The following is a 22,026-nucleotide window of genomic DNA, read 5'->3' as shown; positions in this document are numbered from 1 at the left end:
ATTTAAGGGCTTCAAAGAAGGTGTAGAGTGTATAGGATCAGCACATGTCTACTTCTCAAAGGCTGTTGTTATGAGGACACATTTATTTAGGAAAGACATCCTTTTGAAAGAAGGACTGCCTCAATAATGATAAATTGTGCATGTAACGTCTATCGCATTATAGACATTGCCTAAGACATATGCACTTTACTCCCTGACCTAGATCTTGGCAAAAGTACGAGTCAAAGCTTCTGTGCTTGAAAAGAAACACAAAACTTCTGTGGAAGATATCATCCAATTGGCAAAAAGATACACAATTTCCATTATGTCTCCAAATTAAGCTATATCAGCACAATACCATAAATGTAAACAAGTGAATAATTTTTCTTTTGTGAGGTGGAGCATTTGTTTCCGATGAGCTGATGTCTATGGTTTTGCATATGTGGCTATTTGGCACGCCTTTTGTTTCTGACCCTATAGTTGACCTTGGAAGTGGCTTGCTTTAACCATGATGGATGTACCGAAAGATTTATTTTTGTCATGTAAGAGTTGAGTCTTAGGCTATTGGGAGCATAAACACTGCTTATTGAAAGTAGGCTTGGCAAAGCTTTGCTTTCAAATAATCTTCCAGAAGCTCATCTAATTTTGCTAATTAGCAGGAGATAAAATATACCCGCATTGTCCTTTACAATGACTTGAACCCTCTGCCCTTCCTTGATGATAATAGTATTAAATACATGTGTACTTATTGCAATGCATATTAATTAGCATGGACCGAGAAGCAAAGGTTTTGTTACACACCCGTAACACTTTCATGAAATTAATGTTTAATTTCACATAAGTACTTTAATACCCCTTCTGAACTGGTAGAAATAACAAAGGTAACATGATTTTAATTTGCTGATCTACAAAAACAAGTTTAAATAACTCTGATTAGTGAACTCTGATTTTAATAAATAATTCAAGAATGAGAGAACCATCATTTCTGTGGGAAGCAAAGGGAGACCATTCAACTAGTAGTGACCTTGTCACTGAAAATTAAGCTCTTTCTCTGAATCTAAAAATCAAAGCTTAAAAGGCCACTCTCGCCTTAATATTTCATTAACTTGTCGAAATGAAATACCTATTGATTAGATTTTCTTTCAGATAATAAATTCTACATGTCTACTGTGTCACTTCAATTACAGTATTTACTTGTACACAAGGAAAATGTTTTTACATCTGAAATTAATATACTTTTCAAAACAACACACTGTAAAGGTTTGGGTGGTATAATTTTTTCCCCCACTGAATAGAATACTGCCCCATATCTTCGAGAGCATCTATTCTTTCTCTTCCAATGTTCTATCTAGGCTGTTTCGTCCTTCCTCCCCTCCCCTCTATAGATCCTCAGCAAAATCTTACTCGTTCAGAGCATAGTTCAAGTGTTACCTCCAACATGAGCCTCCTCAAGCTCTTTTTCTGAAGCAGAATAAGTTTTCCTCTCCCTCTGGGTTCCTACAGCGCTGTTGGCGCACACTATTGGTGTAGCTATTACCGTGCCACGTTGCCTCAGTCTTTTACTGGTTTCCAAGCCACTTTTGGCTCATCGGCACCATATTTTCACCTCTAGTGCCTGGCCCAGGGGCAGGCCCATAGGGTTGTTGAATTGAAATTAGTGTTACACATTTTGGATGGCTCAGCGTTTAGACCCTTTGGTTTCTATTTCTGCTTTGTAGAAATCAATGCAACTTCAGGGATCTTTATCGTTCAATAGTTTACATGAAGTATCTCACATCTGGCAACTATCACCCCAGACCCAATCATAAATAACATTCAAAGTAGTTATTTTACCTCTTTTATTAAAGAGAAGCTAAAAGGAGCAGCAGACTTTGCCAGCCAACTTCTAGAAAGGAAATACAGGCCACTCAGACGTCAGAAGATTGTATATGTTAGTTGATACAGTGCGCTCAGTGTTCTCAAAGGATCAAAAACCAAGTGAGTATTGAACTCAATTTTCCATCTTCTCCAACAGTGTCTCAGTTCATAGTCAAGATTTGTTGGTGTTAGAGTGCTATAAAGTAGAATGTCTTAGAGCTTTACATGCCCATCAGACACGTTTATCCTAAGCTATCCAATGGTGCTAAATTTATCCTTTAAAGGAGATGAATTGAATTATTAAGTGCACGTTAAAAAGTGCTGGTGAGGGGTAGATTTTATTTTTCATCCATTCTATCATGGCCTTTATTCAGTGTTTCCGAATCCTCTTGTGGAAAGCAGAGTTTGCAAACATTCACTTGGAATTTGGCTAACAGAACAGGAACCCACCGGCCCAGAGACCATCCCACCCAGACTGCAGTGGCTGCTGGAAAGGGTTACTTCTACAAGTGAAACAAACTGGACCCTTAGCCGCGCTCCCGTTTTGCGATGGCCAGCTGCCACACTGTTACTTTGGTGTGCTTCTGTCCACCCCCTGCCCAGTGAGGACTTTTCACTGTTTATATAGGGATTCTCAAAGCCATGCTAGGTGGGACTCCATGCTCTGGTATTGATCACTCTGGATTTAGTGCCTGGAATATACGAGCTGTGTGTGGTGTGAAGTGCTGTAGCCAACTGTAGGAGCCACCGTCTGCAAGGTAACCTGGATCTGTACCAAGCGTGACTTGACTTTACTGGGATAAGGGAACTGGCAGAGAAAGGAAGAGAGTGGAGGAGAAGAAGCTGTGGAAATACCCTCAGTAAAAAGTCCCCACACTTGACTCTCCTAGTTGTCAGAACAAGCTCTTCCTGGTACGCTGCGCTAGTGGGGCCAGCCCCAGCCCATTGTCATCTCTCTTCCTGCTCCAGGAGCAGGAAGGTTTGGGCTCTGGGTTTCTGTCATGCTCAGCAGTAAGAGAGAGTCAGAGTGAGGTGGAAGACGTTGCACCAGGGAAGAAGAATCAGATCTGCAGCGAGTCCCTTTCCTTCTACCCATTAACCCCGACCTGGGCACTTTGCCTAAACTCTCAGGTCAATTTTCTGATTTGTCAAATAATAATTAAGTCTAGCTCCTTGCCGGTGGCTTTCTTAAAGGAAGTTTTGAGAGATGTTGTCTATAAAAATACTTCAAAAACTGTAAAACATTTTTTTGACAAAACAGCTATTAAATATATACCACAGAGCATGTGGTTGAAATTTTTCAGCCCCCAAAATGATTTTTTTTTTTTAAAAAAAGGAGAAATGCATCTCTCTCTCATACTTTGACACTCCCTATGCCTCTGCCTACTTCTGGGACGATTGCTGAGGACAGAGCATTAGTGACCACACCAGAGTGTGCATGGTTGCCTCGCCTGTAAGTTGGGAACAGTCATACCCACCTCCCAGGGTGATTTGAGGATGAAACCAAACAATTGCCGTAAGCCCAGGACACTGCAGGAGTCCACTGAGCATTCGTTTCCACGCTCCTTCCCTGCTTACCCCCGGGCCTCTACTCTAGTGAAATGAAATCCTCCTTGTATGACTCAGGAAGCCCCAGGAGCACATTCCTTCAAGCCACGGAGGAAAGAAATACTTCCCTGTATCCTTTCGGAGAGAGCAGGGTTTGGCTGGGCTGCTGTCAGGACTGTCCTCCTGGTGGCCTTTTGGTGAAAAGAAATTTCCATGCGCTGGAAAGCAGCCCAGGAGACCTTTCCCTCCATGTGGACGAGAAGACGGTTTGGTCCATCCTGCGAGTGCTCCCCGCACAGATTACTGTCCAAACCCAGGGCTTTATTTCTAAGAATGCCAACAGCACAGAGTATAGAAACAGTCTCCATTTTCACCAGGCCTGTCACAGCTGGGGGGGCACCGAACAAGGCTGCATTGTCTGAAGGAAGGGCTGCGGAGGCAACGTGCAGGTCCTTTGGTGGCCTCCCAGGCAGAGGGACTGTGGTCATATTAGGTAAACAGTTATATGTTCTTTTACTGAAAGACGTCAGTCCTGCCATAAATTCAATCCTGGGTTCACTATTGAGATTTCGACCTACTGTTAGACAATCTTTCCCTGGTTTGTCTGTTTGTCTATCTTTCTATCTCTCCTCTAATTTATAGGCTTTCCAAATGTCTATGCACTTCCATGATACAGAAAGACAGATCTAGCCGCTGTGGGACAAAAGGCAATCCAACAATCAATCCAAAGTCAAGTTTTTAATGACTTCGTATTTCACTGGGGGCACAAGGGGGTAAAGAAATGATGACCCTTCACTGAGCATTGGTTTCTGAACTCCTCAACCAGTTACTTCTGAGGTCAAGGTGGATCCTAGGGACAGTAGCTCTTCCTGTCTTGGTTGCAAATGTATGAGTTGAATTCATATGATGGCTCTGCACGTCCTGGGCCTATCAGGTTGGACTCAAGATATTACATGTTTTCACGTAGAACTATTTTGTTTTTCTTAAAACATGATCCATCATTGTACAGGCTTCCTGACGAATGAATTCAGTATCTTCCAGTATCAAATGCTTTCATTGGCATTTGCTGTTTTTAAGGTGTGTTTTTTTTGTATGATGGTGAAACATTCTTCTAGAAAGAATAAACCATGTGATACTTCACTTCTCAAAGAGGGAACTTTATCAGGTTGTTCAGTTGATTTCACTCTGGTCACTTGTGATCAGCTTGGGAGAAAGAGCTTTCAAGTGCTTTTTAGTGAGGAAGCGCCTTATACCTGGAACTTGTTGAGAGATTACTGTAGTGAGCTGTCATGGGGACACATGAATACGGGAAATAAAGCAGTATACAAAGGACAAAGCCCTAGATCTTCCCTGTGAATATAAGATAAGATTGGGTGTTAGCCTTTCCACCTAATCCCTACTCCTGTCAGATAGGTGTTAGTTATCTTTATACCTCTACTGGCAAGTTTCATCACATCCTAGTAGAGAGTGGAGAAGAAAAATATGTGGGCCCAGACAACAGAGGAGGGTTAGAAATGCTCTCAGCACCCACGGAGAGAGAGGAAGCACGCAGCAGATCAAGCTAATCCTCCTGCAAAATCTAAGTGTCCTGTTGCACTGTCAGAAAGCCAAGTGTTTTCTTATAGCTCAGAAATAAGTGATTGTGCTTATGGGGGGTTCCACATGTGGGGAAATCAATATTGTTTTGTAAGATCATGTAGAGAAAGTTGAAGCTGTTTGGAGAAACTGGCCCTCAATAGTTCCAGCTCTGGAAGGACAGGCTTGGAAACTGGAAAAAAATCTTCAGTGTCTCCCTGTGTTCTACAGAAAGAAATCTAATTCCATTAGTTTGGTATTGAATTAAGATAGCAACCATTAGGAGTATATTTACTTTTCCCTTGCAATTTTATCTCTCCTGCTATTTCCTCCTCTAGCCCCACGCCTCATGTTCTAATAACACTCACCTCCTCTTTGTGCCGTGCTAGAGTGTTCCCCAAGCCTTCCTTTGAACACTTTCCGCCAAACCACATATAGACCCATTTCTTCTCCCTAAAAATGCATCGCCCTACTCTTCGAGGCCTTGCTTACTTGTCTTCTCTTCTGTGACATTTTCTGATCAGATTAAACCAATGAAACCAGATTTAAACTCTTCTTTTGTATTCAACAGTACTTATTCTACTCCACTTACCATTCCATGGCTTACTCTTAATTTAGTGATTTATGATTTTTTTCTCAGCAAGCTTTACTTCTTGAGCATAGAACCCACAGACTGTACATTTTCCCAGTGGCTCAGTAAAGGGGCTCAGTAAATGTCAGCAGTGTGGGCAGATTTCTCACCAAATTACTTGACAGATTGTTTATAAAATTAGTAGAAATATTTAAATATATGTGTTTATTTCTATATTCTCTCTCTATTTTTTATTTACATACATTATTACATATAGTCTTATATATAATTTCTGATTTCAGGCTTCTCATCAAATTACTTGGCAGGGTATTTATAAAATAAGAAAAAATATTATTCTATAGAATATAAACATACATATTTTAAAAATATTTTTAATAATTTTATAAACAACATGAAAAATAATTTGATGATAAATCTGTGGCTTTGAGGTGCTAAATAATTTACCAGAAAAATGACCCCAAGAGCCACTGTGAGCGGATTTGACAGTGGGTCTGTGCTTTAAAGCTGGTGTTTCCTGTTACTCAACACAGCCTGCCAAGGTAAGAAGGCGGTCACTGAGCTGCAATTTTGGACATTTGTGGAGCCCCTTTATACCTGAGCTATTGGTCGGATGCACAGTGTATGGGTTCATATATGTCATATACACTCTAACGCATAACCTGGAAAGTAATATATGCTCACTAAAGGACAGCTATTTTCCTATTTCTCGGTCAGAATTTCTGAACTATTTTAGCCTATGTCTTCTTTTTAAAAAAATTTCTTATGTATTTAATTTTCCTGAAGTTTATTGAAGGAGAAGTTTTCTTATAGTATACAAAAATTAATTTGGTATATAAAATACATCATGAAAACATGTACTGTGAAAAGGAACATACTTTAGGAAATAATACCTTGGCAAATACCACATTTTTCTCAATTACAGTTTACATTCATTATTATTCTATATTAGTTTCAGATGTACAACAAAGTGATTAGAAAATCATGTACTTCACAGAGTGATCCCCCCTATATTCAAGTACCCACCTGGCCTTGTATGTACTTATCACGGTATTATTGACTATATTCCCTATGCTGTAATCTAGCAAAAACAAAAGTTAAAGAAAGTAACTTCCTTCAAACATTTAAAATTTCAAAATAAACATGTGGCCAGTAAAGAAAGCAAGAAAGTAGGCTGAATTATAATATTGACATGCTTTTCAAACTACAACTTGCCTAGTGAAGCCCTTGGACATTTCCTCAAGAGTGGATACCACACATTTCCTCCCGGTGGGCACCCCACGCTCTTCCTCCCCTCCGCACCTTGATAATCAGTGCACTAAACTGTACGTTCTCTGAGAATAGGGGTGCAGCTGGCTTTTGATCTGCGTCTGGCACGTGGGAAACAGTTAACATTTTTATTCCTCTCTTACCCCTACCAGCGATGCCTCCACTCAGATCCCCCTCTTTCCTTCCTTCTCAGGGATCTTGCTCCATCAGTTTTCCTTTCTCTCTGCAAATCTTCAACATTTCCCTTCATCCTTAGGGTCACCAGACTCTCTGGTTGGCCTGGGACAGTTTCAGTTTATCCCTATTGTCCCAGCATAATTATTAATAGCATCCACTTTAATAGCATCAAAAATGCCTGGTTTGGGTGATAAATTATATGGCCCTCCTATTTATATTTGACCTTGAACTTCAGCCATGCAAATGCTCAAACTCTCCCATCCTAAAAGACACCCAACAGACACATACATTCCAAAGCCCATGCCCAATCCCATAGTTCTCTGTCCTTTGCTTCACAGCTACAATTCTTGAAAGTATTGTCCAGATCCATTTTCCCCATGTTCTTACCTACCATATAATTCCTCTACACAGCCTTCTTGTCTTCCACGTCTTCTGAAACTGCTCTGGTGAAGGTCACTCAGTGTGACCTACTTGCTAAATCCTTCGGGCATGTGAAGGGTTCCGGTTAAGTGATTTATAAGCTCCCTTTCCTGTCCTAATATGATGTTATGCTTTTGAAATAGTTCCTGATTCTCATCTTTTTAACCAAGACAGTTAATTTGTTGAAGCTCTATTGCCCCTGTGCTCATAGTCATGTTACTTCTTTTAACAAACACAACAATCCTATGAGGTAGGTATCCCGTCCCCACTTTCACGTAGGGCAGGAGAGACATTGAATTCTTACTTTTTGACAACTAGCAAAGGATGGGGCTGAGGCTATAATTTCTGAAATGGATCCTGTTATTTTTCTACCACACTTTTTTCCAAGCAAATGTTGATATCTGTTTTCATGTGAACAATTCATTGTAGGTACTAAAGACTGGGGAGCTGATATTTTTAAAATGTGCAGATTCTGCAAGTGAGGCCCACTAAGGTTAGGCATTGTCCTGTAGACTATACCTGGCAGGGGTGACAGTTATGGATATTTAAACCAGGGACAAGGGAAGTGGCTGTGGCTATGTGAGCTGAGTTTCTGGATTTCAGTAAAATAAACCAGGATTTCGTTTCTTGAAGTAATTATACTCTGGAGAGAGGAAAGAAAGATGGAGACAATTATGGATGACCTTGCATCTCTGAGCGACTGAGAACTTCTGGATCAGTGGCTGATGTTTTCATAGCCTTTTTAAGTGAAGCCTTTCAGTGAAGTCTCAAGCCACAGACCACCAGTTGACAAAAGGAATTCTTTTGCCAGGATATTAACCTTAATTTGAGTGTCATATAATGATTGTCATGTTAACAAGACCAAAAAAACAAAATTCCCAGCTACATATTCTAATGCTGTTTAACCTTTTGAAAATTTTGAATTAAAAGAAATTTTAGCACCATTTAACTTTTAAAGGTACTGTATTTTGAGTGTTTCATTCCAGTGATGTGTTTAACTTTAATGCAAGAATTGCCAGAGAATTTCTGTAAAGAAAATAAAACTCTTCTAGCGGTTTAGATCAGTAATATTGTTGATATCACTAAAATCTTCATCCCTGGCCCTGTCACTCTGAGGACCACAGTAAGTGAAGAGAACTATTTAATAAATTCTTTGTAAAGTCCTGGTACTGGGGGAAAAGTTAACTTCATTTCTGTGTATCTGGGATCATGCCCTTTAAAATCTAATTTATTAAATATTGTGACTGCCAATGTCAGGAGAGTTCTAAGATAGACAGGTATAAATGAGGGATCATGGGCAGGATTTTTTTTTCCTTTTTTGACTACTGAAACATGTAATAATGAAGACTTGATTAAAATTATATTTCTTCTAAGTGGAAAATGTTTGACATATGTGAATGCACATGAAACCTCCTGTCTGGGTGACATTTGTGCCCCAGGCCTCATGATTTTAAGAGCCCTAGACATGAAATAAAATCATCAAACTTTGTTGATGTGACTGTGTCAACCACAGATGCATTTCACTCACGGAATCAAAAGATTTTTAGTTCGTTGAGGCATCCTAGGAGACTTGCATTTATTTTTTAACAAAGAGATTGTTTAGTATCTGGGTGTTTCTGGCAGGCAGTTCGTGCACTTTGTCTTTCCGTTTTGGGCCACCACCTTTTTGCAAGATGTGATGGGTGGGTTAGCTCTTCTGTGTTATTTTTGAGCTGTATATTTACTTAGCAACTTCATTCTCTGAGTAGTTGTTGAAAGAACAGAAGTTTGTAAATTATACAACACTAAACATTAGATGCCATCCATGGCTTTAAGCCCAGACCCTGTCAAAAAGTTTTCCATTTCCTGGTCAGGCCTTAAAAATTACTGTGAATTACAGAAGGATTAGCATTTCTCAATATAAATGTATCATTATTTTAACTTAGTCCTAAAACTCTAATTAAGAAAGTGCAAGCTATTGTCGAATATGTTGGGAAAATAATTATTGACCAAAGAACAAATGACTTCAGTGTTAAACATTTGAGCCCCTGTTTCACTTCATCTGTGATAGGCAATTTATGATGTCTTGGGCTCTATCTAGTGATGACCTATGTCTGCACCTGGAATCACAAATTGATTTCAGTCCTGTGCTCATGATCATCTATTGCTAATGGCTGTGGGGAGTAATGTGTGGTGAAGGATTCTGAGGCTCTCTTCTGGCTCAGTGAGAATTTGTTGGGATCAGATAATAATGATTGCTCTTGATGCTGGAGGGACACAGGATAGTATAGGGCCATGAATTTGTTATTCCTAATTTGTACACATACAGAAAATTCTGTCCAAAGACCTAACATACAAAGACAAACAAGTTTCTTAGCTTTCTGATAACTTTTCTTTCAGACATCAGTTAGATGGCTGAATTATTCTCTTTCCCATCCTCTATCGGAAGGAGGCAAAACATCTCTAGAAAAGGATTCTGTCTGTGTACTTTTGTTTCCAACTTGTGAGCACAAATGTATTTTTAAAAGAATAAACAGATATATCCAAATGAAGTGTCAAAAGAGCCAAACAGGACAGTGTGAGTCTTGGATGAGTGTCTGGGTTCCATCTGCTTCACATTCAGGTCCTTGGGGTCAGGGAGCACAGGGCTGATCCCAGCAGCTCCTGATGTCTCCCTCCTCCATTTTCCTCTGGACTTGGCCTGGGAAGGATGAGAGATGTGAGAAAGCCTTGTCGGCTGGCTCAGAATCCACCCTGGTCTGCACATCCTGATTGCAGAAGCAGCACAGGCAAAGAGGTGAGCCATGGGGGGAAGAACATGGGTGGGGCTGGATCTGAGGCTCAGAAATCCCACTCACTGTGTGTTTTGGTAAAATACTCAAGGCCTCAGTTTCCTCTTTTGTAAAATCAGGACAGAATAAAAATGAATGTAAAAAGAAATTAGAAAGTGATATTTTTAAATTATTAAATAGTAGTTTTAATGAATGGATTACATTGAGAGTGTTATATTGGAGTGGAACATAGATGGAGACATAACCCATGAACTATGCATGTGATATAAGTTTCCTTTTCTCTTAACACCCCCACCTCTAGAAATAAATGATTATGGCTGAACTCACGGTTGACAGTTTATGTATTTATTTATCTACAGATAAGTACTATGTTGCAGTCACTGTGTAGGAGTTTGTGGGGAAGATATTTACTGGGCAATGTGGTCAGTTCATGCTTGGCCCACTTTAGGGAGTGATCAATACAATAACTGGAAAGTGTGACCAAAGAAGAAAAGTGACTGAGTAGGGCTGAGCTGATGAAGAAGACAGAATGAGGAAGCTCTGGATATTCTAAGAAACTGTAGCTAAATGTGTATGGCAGATCACAGGGAAGAAAAACTAAAAAATATAAGGGTCATAAATTATTCTAAATTCTAAATTCATAAATTATTCTATATTCTAAATTAGTTATGTTATGTTAGGATACAGTAACAGACCCCAAAAGATCTGTGGCTTAATAAAACACAGTTTATTTCTGGATCAGTGACTGTCCTGATTGGTTGTCCTGGCTCAGTGTTCTTAACCAGTTTGGCCCATCATTTATGAACACTCTTTTGTGTATACTTCAACTCTCTTTCTTCTCAACTGGCCATTCCCAAATCCTAGTTAAATCCAGCTCTCCACCTACTCTGCCTCTACACCATTCCTAAAGAACCATTGTCTTAGTCCATTTGGGCTGCTTTAACACAATATCATAGACTGGGTGGCTTATAAACAAGAGAAATTTATTTCTCACAGTTCTGGAGGCTGGGAAGTCCAAGATCAAGGCACTAGGAGATTCGGTGTCTCATGAGGGCCTGCTTCCTGGTTCATAGATGGGCATCTTTTTGCTGTGTCTTTACATGGGAAGAAGGGTCAAGGAAGCTTTCTTTGGCCTCTTTTATAAGAGTATTAAAACCATTCATGAGGGTTACATACTCATGACCTAATCACCCCAAAAGGCTCTGACCTCCAAATACCATCACATTGGGGATTAGGTTCCAACATATGAATTGGGGTGCAGGGGGAATAAACACTCATTCTATAGCAATTATTTTGTACCTTCTATTGCCCTTAACTCACATACCTTCTTTCTTTTTCACTGTCAGCCAATAGCCATATTTATTATTTTACTGAGAAACTAGAATGTCTATGTGCCACATCACCCAAATGATGAAGTCTCCTGTGTCGGTCACCTCTCATTCTGCCTTCTTTCCTGTCATCCTGCTTCTTACGTCCTAGCTCTAATCTAAGGTGAACTCCTTCCTCTGGATCCCATTCTTTCTCTCTCACTTACCTACAGACATACTCCAGCAATTCTTCACTCTCTCTGCTGCACCAACATATTTCCTCTCCTTTTTGATCATTTCCATCAGTGTATAAATACACTGTAAATCTTCCATCTTTAGAAACAAAACCTCTCTGGATTCCACTTACCACTCCAGTTATTGCATTATTTCTCTGCTCTTCTTTCGAGCAGAGCACTGTAACCTACAGTTTCTCTTTCTCTTTCATTCTTTCCTCATGTCACCAAAGAGATTCTCTTGCTAAGGCCGTCAGCGGCCACCATATTCCCAAATCCAATGGTCAAGCTTCAGGCTTCACTTTACTCAGTTTACTTTTAGAATTTAATTCAGTTCATCATTTCTCCTTTTTGAAAAATGTTAGTCACTGGAATTCCTGCCAGCCATTTAATCCTGCTTCTCTTACTTTACTGGTTGATCCCAAATCTCCTTGCTCATTCCTTGTTCTCTTTCTACCCTTTTAGCGCTTGAGGCTCAGTACTCGGATGTCGTCTCACCCTTGTTCGTGCACTTTCTCTGGGACAGTGATCTCTTCCAACCTCACAGCTTCCATGCCAGCCCTACATGCTGACTCCTAAATGTCTATCTCTTTCCTAGACCCCTTTCTTTAACTTCAGCCTTGAAGATCCAACTTCCAAATGACATCTCCATGTGGATCTCTAACGAGACATCTCACTATTAATATGTCAAAAACAGAACTCTTGATTTTTCCCCTCCCTCCCCAAATCTGCTTCTTCTATATGCTTCCCCATTCTTTTAGGTGCTCCAGCAAAAACAAAACAAAAGCTTTAGCATTATCTTTTTCTCTCCTCATACTCTCACACCTACATCTAATTAATCATTAAATCATATTAGTTCAATTATTTAAATAGATCTAGAATCCGTTTGCTCCTTGCCACCCCCACCACCCCAGTCTAAATCACCACCATTTCTGGCCTGATGAAGTCAGTATGTACCCACTGGTCTTCTCATTTCCACCTTGGTTGCTGTTCTATACCCTGTTCTCCAGGTTGTAGCCAAGGTGACTGATTACAAACCTAAGTTAGTTTACTTTTCGGCTCAAAAGTCTCCAGTGGCTTCTCAGTTCATTCAAAGTAAATGCAAAGTCCTGCAACACTCAGTAAGGTCCCAAAGGCCCCACCTAGTGTGGCCCCAGGTCCCCTCTGACCTAATCTCTTTCCAACTCCTCCTTTGTCTTATCAGCCACAGTCACCACCTTGCTTCTCAAACTCTCCAAGTAGTTCCTACCTCTAGGCCTTTGAGTTTATTTTTTTGAAGTGAACATTTTATCTTAAACTGTGGAATCAACTTTTCCTGAATCACAGGCTTATTTTTTTCTTTTTCTTTTTGACCACCTGCGGAACTCACGATAAAGGTCACAAGCTTGCCTTTTGGTGAAGTATTTCTTAGAGCACATTGCTCTCCATATCTGTCCAGTTCCCATTTTCAACTTAGGGAAATATAAATTGTGAAAAACAAAAGTCTAAAAAAAAAGTAAAATGTAAAAGAAACATTTTTTTTCCTTTAAGGCTTTTGACTTGATCAAAAAGACCAGGAACCAGATGAAGCCGTTTCCTGTATTATGTAAACTGTGTTTCAAGAAGAAATATGTTTGCACTGTACAGGAAAGCATGGCATTGTCTCCAGGGCCATTTGACATTTCTTGCACCATGAAGCAATTGATATGTGCACTACATGCTAATCATTTGGGGAAGTGTTTCGATTTTGCTTAGATAGGTATGGTATTCAAATTTTAAGACAGCTATTCAAAATTGGGATATTTTCAGCTATTTGTTTATTTTGAGAGAAAGCTCCATTTAAAGAAAGTCTAACTGTGATTGGATACTTTGAATTCTCCATGGTGTTTGTATAAACTTACCAAGCTTCTCCCTTACTCTATCACAATGCAAACCTTATTATTCATTTTCCTGACAAATATTTTCCTTTCCTAGGCAAAGCTGGAAATTTACTTGTACTAACTGACATAGCCAGATGCACTTACTGTGCAATGCACAAAGCCCTCTACGGTGCCAGACATATCAAGAACTTGGATATTGTGATACTGTGATTGTCTTTTTAGTCATTGTGAAGAATAACTTAGAACATGGTATTACTGCCACTGCTACAGCACGTAACAAATAGCTGGTTTTCTATGGTTTCCATTTTTTGGATATTACTATATGCTGTATCTACTGCATGCAGGACCCTGGGATAGAGGCTGTGGGTTATATAGAGAAACATAGGCTCCAATCCTACTCTCAAGCAGTCTAAAATCCTGTTAGGGAAACAAGCTTTGGTTAAAAGAATATAGCTATGCCTGTTAGAAGAAAATAAAGAGTACCTTAAGATTAGAAAAGGGAACAAGTTATCTTGTGTGCACACATGTGTGTGCACACATACATCATAAGTAACTAATGCTGAGGAGATTATAGATGGTCAATTATTAACCAGATATGGAAAAGACACTGGAACAAATGCACAAGAACTGAATAATTATTAATGCATGTTTCCAAACACAATGACAATAATAGGCACTCCCTCAAAACAAAGTAAATAACAAAAATCCTTGTTAAGAAATTCTCTAGGCAATCACTGAGTGATCATAATAACTTTCCGAAATTACTGGGGCTTTCCAAAATGCTGATGGTAATTTTAGGGATTAATCTGTGTGATGACACAATTTACTATAAAACAATTAGGTTGAAATACATGAAATTTTGTGATTCATAAAGGATTGAGTATCAGCAATTTTATATGATCAAATATAAGTGACTTGAGAGTAGGGAGTGGGTGTTTTTACTTTGTATAGATAGTGCCTATCACGTAATAGTTGTTTGGCCAATGTTTATGGAATTAATGTTGAATGTGCGTTAATATATGACACGTGCAAAAAACTATGGGTATTTTTCTAATAGAAACAAAATGTCTTTAATCTCATAAAGATATGACGTTATTGAGAAATTAATTGCAAAATCCCCCAAGTGACTCTTGTGAGTGTTCTGGTTATTTCTATTAGCTAGAGAAAGTTACATAGTACTAAAGGTACTGTTAGTTTTTTAGTGAATGTAGAAAGGGAAAGGAGTCTGAAGCCCTCAGCTGTCCCTTATTTGGAATGGCCTCTTCTCCTGACCCGGACGTACAGGATTCTGGGGTGTTTAGTCTTCCTTGTGGTGACCATATGGCTGTTTCTACGGCTCTTCATAGAACCATGTAGTATGATGGGCTGCAGACATCATCAAGCTCACACCCTCACTTTGCCAGAGAAGGAACTGAGGCTCAAGGTGACTAAATGACTTGGCCTCGTGGGAGTCATGCACTAACACACTAGGAGGCATGACTCAAGTTCTGGACTCTTAGGTTGCTGCTTTATCTTTACATCGTGATGCTCTAACAAAAATTCAGCGTAGCTACCCCAAATTCTGATATCAGTGGCAGGATATGCCCAGGACAAGATTTGAGGCAGAAACAAGACCAATTTTAGTATTTGTCCTAAAAACCACAAGGATTCTAATAATAAAAGAAGATTTATAATTTTTTCCATTGATATCCTACGACTCTCTGTTCCTCTGTATAGGTAATTGTCATCGATTTCCAGATGAAGCTGATTCTTGGAAGATGGGGTTGGAAAAGAAATGAGAATATGATGATATCAGTATTTTATGTTGCATTGTCAATATTATTTAGTATATTTTGAATGTTTTATCAAATCCTGTGATCTTTTTCAGAGGTTAAAATATACATAGATACATATTTTATTGAATTTCAAGATTAACATTTTCATAATTTAAACTTGCATATGTCATCCAAGCCAGTTAGTATTTCATCAAAAGAGCGTGTCATTGCCTTGTTTAAGATACTGTTAGGCAGAATTCCTTTTATGCTATTATTGTTTTTTAGGTGTTGCATGTTTGTAGAGTACAGTTATAGGGGAATTCCTTTCATAGTCTTTATTGAGCATCAGCAGAAATATTATTCTTGGCTTCTGTCCTGATTAACCCAGACATTTTAGTGTGTGTTATGATGGGTTATATGATGGATAGTCACCTGTACCCTGTGATCAACTAAAACTTGGCTACTTGAGTTCAATCTTAGCGGCTGAATGTCATAATTTCCCATCTTTTGTTTGATTAATACTTCCTTTAGAGATCTGAAAGGGAAATGTCTGGAGTGTCCTTCGATGTACAGCCATGCTCAGGATGAGAAGGAAGACGTGTCTTTTATGGGGAGTGAATTCACAAAGTTGATCATAACAAGCTCATTCAGGACAAAGCATTAGACGCCTCCCTCTTTGAAAAGGAAAGAAGAAATAAACACTTCACTCACACGTAAAAGTGTTTTTTCCTAAAATTTTATTGACTTAGTATCTTTATTTAGATAAAAATTGTAATAACATGTACAAGAGTATAAATAAAAGAAAATTTTAAAGCAACAAATGTCAAAGGACTTTAGTTACAAGGCATAACATTTTATATGCAATGGCTTTAGGTTAATAAATACATTGTTGAAAGATGTCATGTGAAAATATGTAATTCTTACTTGCCCTTTATTTTTGAAGAATAGATAAAATATAGGGTGTCTCCAAAAATGTATACATATGCTTTGAATAATGATAAAGGCAGGGTTTATTAAAACACATTTTTACTTTCAAAATTGAGCTATCAGCTATTAAAGTGTGCATACATTTTTTGGGACACCCTGTATTTGTTATGCCTAGAGCAGACTTTGTGTACAAAACATGCATTCTTTAACACACATAATTTTCTTAAGAACCCACCTCCTCACTTTTTTTGGAGGGCCGAAGGATTTCTTTCATAGATCAATTTGTATAATATGTTTCACTGCATCTGTAATATAAATGCTTGGGAAATTTCGAATAAAATCTCAATGTTTACACAGCTAGACAGTATTAATTAATTCACTTTATGTAACATGCATTAAACCGTAAGATGGAGCCCCTCTTCTAAGTGACTAGGGGCAGCAGCAGAAGGATAAATAAATAGATTCAGTGCCTGCTCTCCTGGAGTTTCTCATCTAGTGAGATATAGTCAGGGAATGAGTACATAAATAGACACTTAATTACAACTTGTGATCAGCTCACTAAATAAGCAACAGAAGAGAACCTACTTTGCTGAGACATGGCATTTGAAGAGAGATGTGGAAAACATGGAAGAGAGGGAAAATACGGAGGAGAGGAGAGGGGTGGACTAGCTAACTTAAATAATGTAGGTAAATGCTTGATGCAGACAAAAAATTGGTTAATTCATGAAACCAAAGAAGGTCAGGAGAGTGAGCCTAGAGAGGCAGGAGGAGCATGCAACAAGGTGGGGGCGGAGAAGCAGCCAGGCCGACCCAGCTGGGCCCAGCGGCCAGGACAAGACGCTTGCATCTCCCTAAAATTGCAGTGGGGCCTAAGAACCTAGGAGCTGTGGTTATCTACAGGGGCGGGAGGAACTAGGTAGATGGGAAACAGGGACCATAAGGAAGCTTTACATTTTCTTTTTTACTTTTTATTTATATAGAAATAGTTGAAGATGTTACCTATCAATAGTTAAACATTCTAAAAGGAAGCTTTTACAGTTTTAGGTCAGGATGTATCTTTTTTTAAAAAATATATCTTTATTGATTTCAGAGAGAGGAAAGGAGAGGGAGCGAGAGAGATGGAAACATCAATGATGAGAGAGTCATTGATCCGCTGCCTCCTGCACGCCCCCGACTGGGGATCGAGCCCCAACCCGGGCATGTGCCCTGACCGGGAATCAAACCCCGATCATCTGGATCCTAGGTCGATGCTCAACCGCTGAGCCACACCCGGCCGGGCGGTCAGGATGTATCTTAACATGATTCTGCTTTTAAAAGGTTACTTTGGCTTCTGTGTGGAGGATGATAGGTCTGATGGGGCAAGACTGGGAGGGAAAAATTGTAGCATATTCTAGGGAACTGATGCTATGGCTGGGACTAGGGATGGCAGTGGATTGGAGAGATCAAGAGGGATTGAAGATTTATTTGTGAGGGAGAAAGAAAAACCAAGAATTAGGGGTGAGATGTCAAGGGTAAAGAAAGCAGAGGGAAACTAAGGCATTGTTTGACCAATGGAGCCACGTCCCATGATATAGAAGATCAGGAGAGAAACCAGTTTGGTGAGGATGTCAGACATTTCGTTTTATTCATGTTAATCCAGGTATGGCTGTGAAATGCCAAAGCGGTTGCTATCAAGCTGGCAGTTGGATATGAGTCTTCACCCAAGGATGAGGTGTGGGTTGGAGATAGGAGTTTGAGAGTTATCTACTTACTTTTGGTATGTAAAGCTTCTGTAGTATATGGGACCTGCCAGAGGGTGAGGAGAAGAAGGTGCCAAAGGACTGAGCCCGAGGTCTTGCCCACATTTGAGGTGGAAAAAGAAGGGATCCTTAAAGCAGGTGGCGTTATAAAGCCAGAGTAGCATGAAGAAAACCAGCACAGTGAGGTATCTCAGAAGCTAAGAGCCTTCAAGGGCAAGAATCTGGAAGGCTCTAGCTCTAGTCTGGATTCTGCCACTTATTTCTGTTTTGGATAAGTCATCTAGTTTCTTGGAATTTTTCATTTTCATCTGTGAATTTTGTCTTGTCTGTCTCACAGCTTAAGATGGTCGATGTTGAGAAGATCATTCAAGTTAATATGTTTTACATATTAATCTATACCTATGGTACATATTAATCTCTAAAAATCTATTGTACATGTTATATAATATTCTACTATAATTATATGAAGGCTGGCAATAGCATGAATTTCTTTATCACCTTGATAATGCTTCACCTAAAACACTTGTGTATTAGTGGCATGAAAAATTTATATCAGAATTAGGTTACCAAGCACTATTGAATTAATACATTTACTTGAAAGGAATAGAAGGGTAGTGATTTAACTAGATACATTTATAAAGAAAAATCTTTAATCAGAATGGAATATATTGTTTGAAATCAAAATAAAATTTTTTTCTCCATTATCTGTGTCGACAACTAATGTGTGTCTAGGTAGAGAGACATCCCTAACAACTGTGGTTGATACAGGGTTAAAATACTGAGTGAAATTAAGTCATTGGGAAGGGAAAAAGAAAAAAAACCCCAACCTTTACACACTTTGTTAAAACAAGAACAAAGAGCTCATGGAAAGTACCAGGTGTGACATGGAAAAGATAAGAAACAAACTCTTCTGTGTACATATCACTCTAAGATTATTTAATGACTCGAAAGATGACCTCCACCGAAAGGTGTGGCAATGAAAGTGAGCATGAAACACAACGCTAATCATATATTTCAGCAACTCTGATTTCCAGCGGGCTGGGCCTTGGCGCTGACAGTCAACGCGTCCATTGTAAGACAGGTTTATTTCTTGCATAAGTTCCCCGTTTTCCTGGAAGCCCGGGTTCCTGGCAGGCACCCTCGGCCTCCTGCCCCGCGTGCTTTTTCTTTCACGCTCCCCCGCCCCGTCCCTCTGTGGAACTCACATGGCTGGTCTCAGGGCTCTGAAGCGCTCTGAGCTTTCTCGTACTGTGATTTTGTTTCAGCTCCCACAATTAGCTATTCATTTATTAGTCCTTGCCTTGTAATTGAGATGCAAGTTATAATTCCCCTTGGCTCCCGAGATGACTTGTTGCACCTATATTTTCCACCTCCCTATATCATGAGATTAAAGCAGCAAGTGAGCTCAAGTAATGTAATAAAATCTGGAATTAATTTACTGCACTGAAGATGATTATATTATGAATTGAGTTGCTTCTTCTTAGAGTGCACTGTAACTACCACAATAAATAAATGTATAAAAATGCAGTTTTCAGGGGATTTAATTTTCAAAAGAGCCTTCGCTAATTCTATTAATATTTATTGAGTCCTATGAGTACCTATTGTATCTAACCTCATTCATTCTGATTAGAACTGTCTTTCCTTTCACAGTAATGTAAATTTATTGGTGATGGAATAAAAAAATCTTAAGGCTCCTTGCATAAGATCTCATTGTAATAAATGTTTATTGAGCATCAACTATTCACCAGGAACCCTTGCACAGTGCTGGGCACATAGTGGGGACTTGATATAAGCCTCAAGAGAGAACTTGGCTGGGAAGATGGATAACTGTTTACAAAATCTAATGCTAATATACCATTTTAAGAGCCAAAACAGGTGAAAGTATAAAGAGATTTAGGCACAGAAAAAAAGAAACCAAAGTATGTTTGTAATCAGCCAAATAACTAAGGACTCTCTGAATTATTTTATACTTTACACCACGGTAACAAAATGTTTTCAAGGTCATCTAAACTTTTAGGGGATTGTGTAAGGTGATGAGAAATATTCTATGCTGTGTTGCTTCAGGTATCCTGCCACCTTATTCTCTGTGTGGCTCGGTAATCCTTTTGTTTAGAATATAAGGAAAGTACTTTCTGAGTAGCCCAGCAGCTTTCATTACCATTAATTCACATTAGATCATTTATATTCAATTCATATTTTCATACATTTTGTTATTTGTTAATTGGCTCCATCCATAAGAACAGGGTTGGAAGAATAGGTGTTCAGGATACATAATGATTTTTGTATATGTCTATTTGGCTGTCTTATAAGAACAAAAGACAAAGCAAATCAATACTAAAATTAATTTTTGTGTGTATTAAAACCCCAAATGAACAGACGAGGTATAGAGATGTATGAAAATAGCTTAACATAGAAAATTATCTTAAAACTACAAGGCTGTCACCAAGTGAGCAACTGGCTTGACCACTGCACATATTTGCTGAGCCAAATATTATACCGATTATTTGATTCAATTGATTCATTGCTGGTGGGACAACTGGAAAATTCCTCCAAAACTTCTCTCTCATGCATGAAGGGTGATGGAATTGCTTCCATTTAGTAAACATGAAAGTAACTCCGTTGCTTTGTAGTCACTTGGGCTTAACATTCGTATTTTTTGAAAGCAACTACAATTCTTGCAGCTGTTCACAGGGCTCCTGGTGACCCCCCTCTAGATAGTCAGCAGTGTCTGATCTCATTGTTTAGAAGCTGATCCTTTTCTTCCTGAGAAAGAACTTTTATATTTGGCATTTGGTATATATAGCAAAGAGGAGAGAGAAGAAAAACCCAAAACCGAGTCAAACCAATAAAATTATCTAGTGGACTGGGGACATTGAATTAAAGTGGTGAAGAGAGAGGAGCATAAAGCTTCCAAATTAATGCATTTATGAGATTGAAAACAGGACATGACTCTGATTATTTGAAAAAAAAAGTAAAGAGGTTAGACAAAATTGGGACTGCTGACTTCCAGCCTGTGGGCTGCTTCTGGCAGATACAGTATTCAGAAAAGAAAAAAAGAAACTGAGTTTGAATGACTTAAGGGGGCCATATGTTTTTACTTCCACACAGACCTCACCACTCCCTATTATATTACACCTGACTCTTCATATTTTTATGTTACTACTCTGCCACTAAGGTTCCAGAGATTGAAACACCTGGCACGAATGGCTTCTAATGTATCTTTTTTTTACGTTTTTCTAGGCCAGGCACAGAGTTAACATTTAGTAAACATAAACATATTTTTGAATAAATGAGTATATCTATCTATCTATCTATCTATCTATCTATCTATCTATCTATCAAATCAGAAACAAGATAGGGATGTCTGCTTTCACCACTCTTATTCAGCATAGTACTGGAAGTTCTAGCCACAGGAATAAGACAAGAAGAAGAAATAAAAGGCATCCAAATTAGAAAGAAATAACTAAGACTGTTATTATTTGAAGATGACATGATACTGTATATAGGAAACTCTAAAGACTCCATCAAAAAAATACTGGAACTGACACATACATGAATTCAGTAACGTAGCAGAATACAAAATTAATATGCAGAAATCAGTCACACTTTTATGCACCAATAATGAACTATCAGAAAGAGAAATTAAGAAAACAATCCCATTTACAATTGCAACAACAAAAAAATAAGGTACCTGGGAATGTAACTAATGAGGTAAAAGATCTGTACTCAGAAAATTATAAGCTACTGAAGAAAGAAATTGGGGAAGATATAAATAAGTGGAAGTATATACTGTGTTCATGGATAGAAAGAATTAACATAATTAAAATGTCCATACTACCCAAAGCAATCTATAGATTCAATGCAATTTCTATCAAAGTACCAATAGCATATTTAACAAAACTAGGACTAATATTCCAAAAATTTATATTGAACCACAAAAGACCCTGAATAGCCACAGCAATCTGGAGAAAGAACAAAGTAGGAGGAATCACACTATCTAGTATCAAAATCAAAACAGCATG

The 22,026-nt window shown here is 38.7% G+C and overlaps 1 protein-coding gene across 16 annotated transcripts in view; it reads left to right on the top strand.

Moving 5' to 3' along the window:
* The window catches only part of MECOM (MDS1 and EVI1 complex locus), a 519,851-nt gene that overhangs the window by 298,252 nt on the left and 199,573 nt on the right, over positions 1–22,026 (top strand). Inside the window, exon 3 of one of the 16 annotated variants that reach the window (XM_081138850.1) lies at positions 15,870–16,554. The exons of the other annotated variants lie outside the window; for them this stretch is intronic. Coding sequence (XP_080994976.1) covers positions 15,870–15,926 — 57 coding nt within the window. The 3' untranslated portion in view covers positions 15,927–16,554. Of the gene's footprint in view, positions 1–15,869; positions 16,555–22,026 lie in introns of those variants that run through there. 16 annotated transcript variants of the gene reach the window in all.

This window comes from Miniopterus schreibersii (assembly GCF_964146895.1).
Source record: "Miniopterus schreibersii genome assembly, chromosome: 5".
Classification (NCBI taxonomy): domain Eukaryota; kingdom Metazoa; phylum Chordata; class Mammalia; order Chiroptera; family Miniopteridae; genus Miniopterus; species Miniopterus schreibersii.
This window is presented reverse-complemented; position numbering and strand designations above follow the sequence as displayed.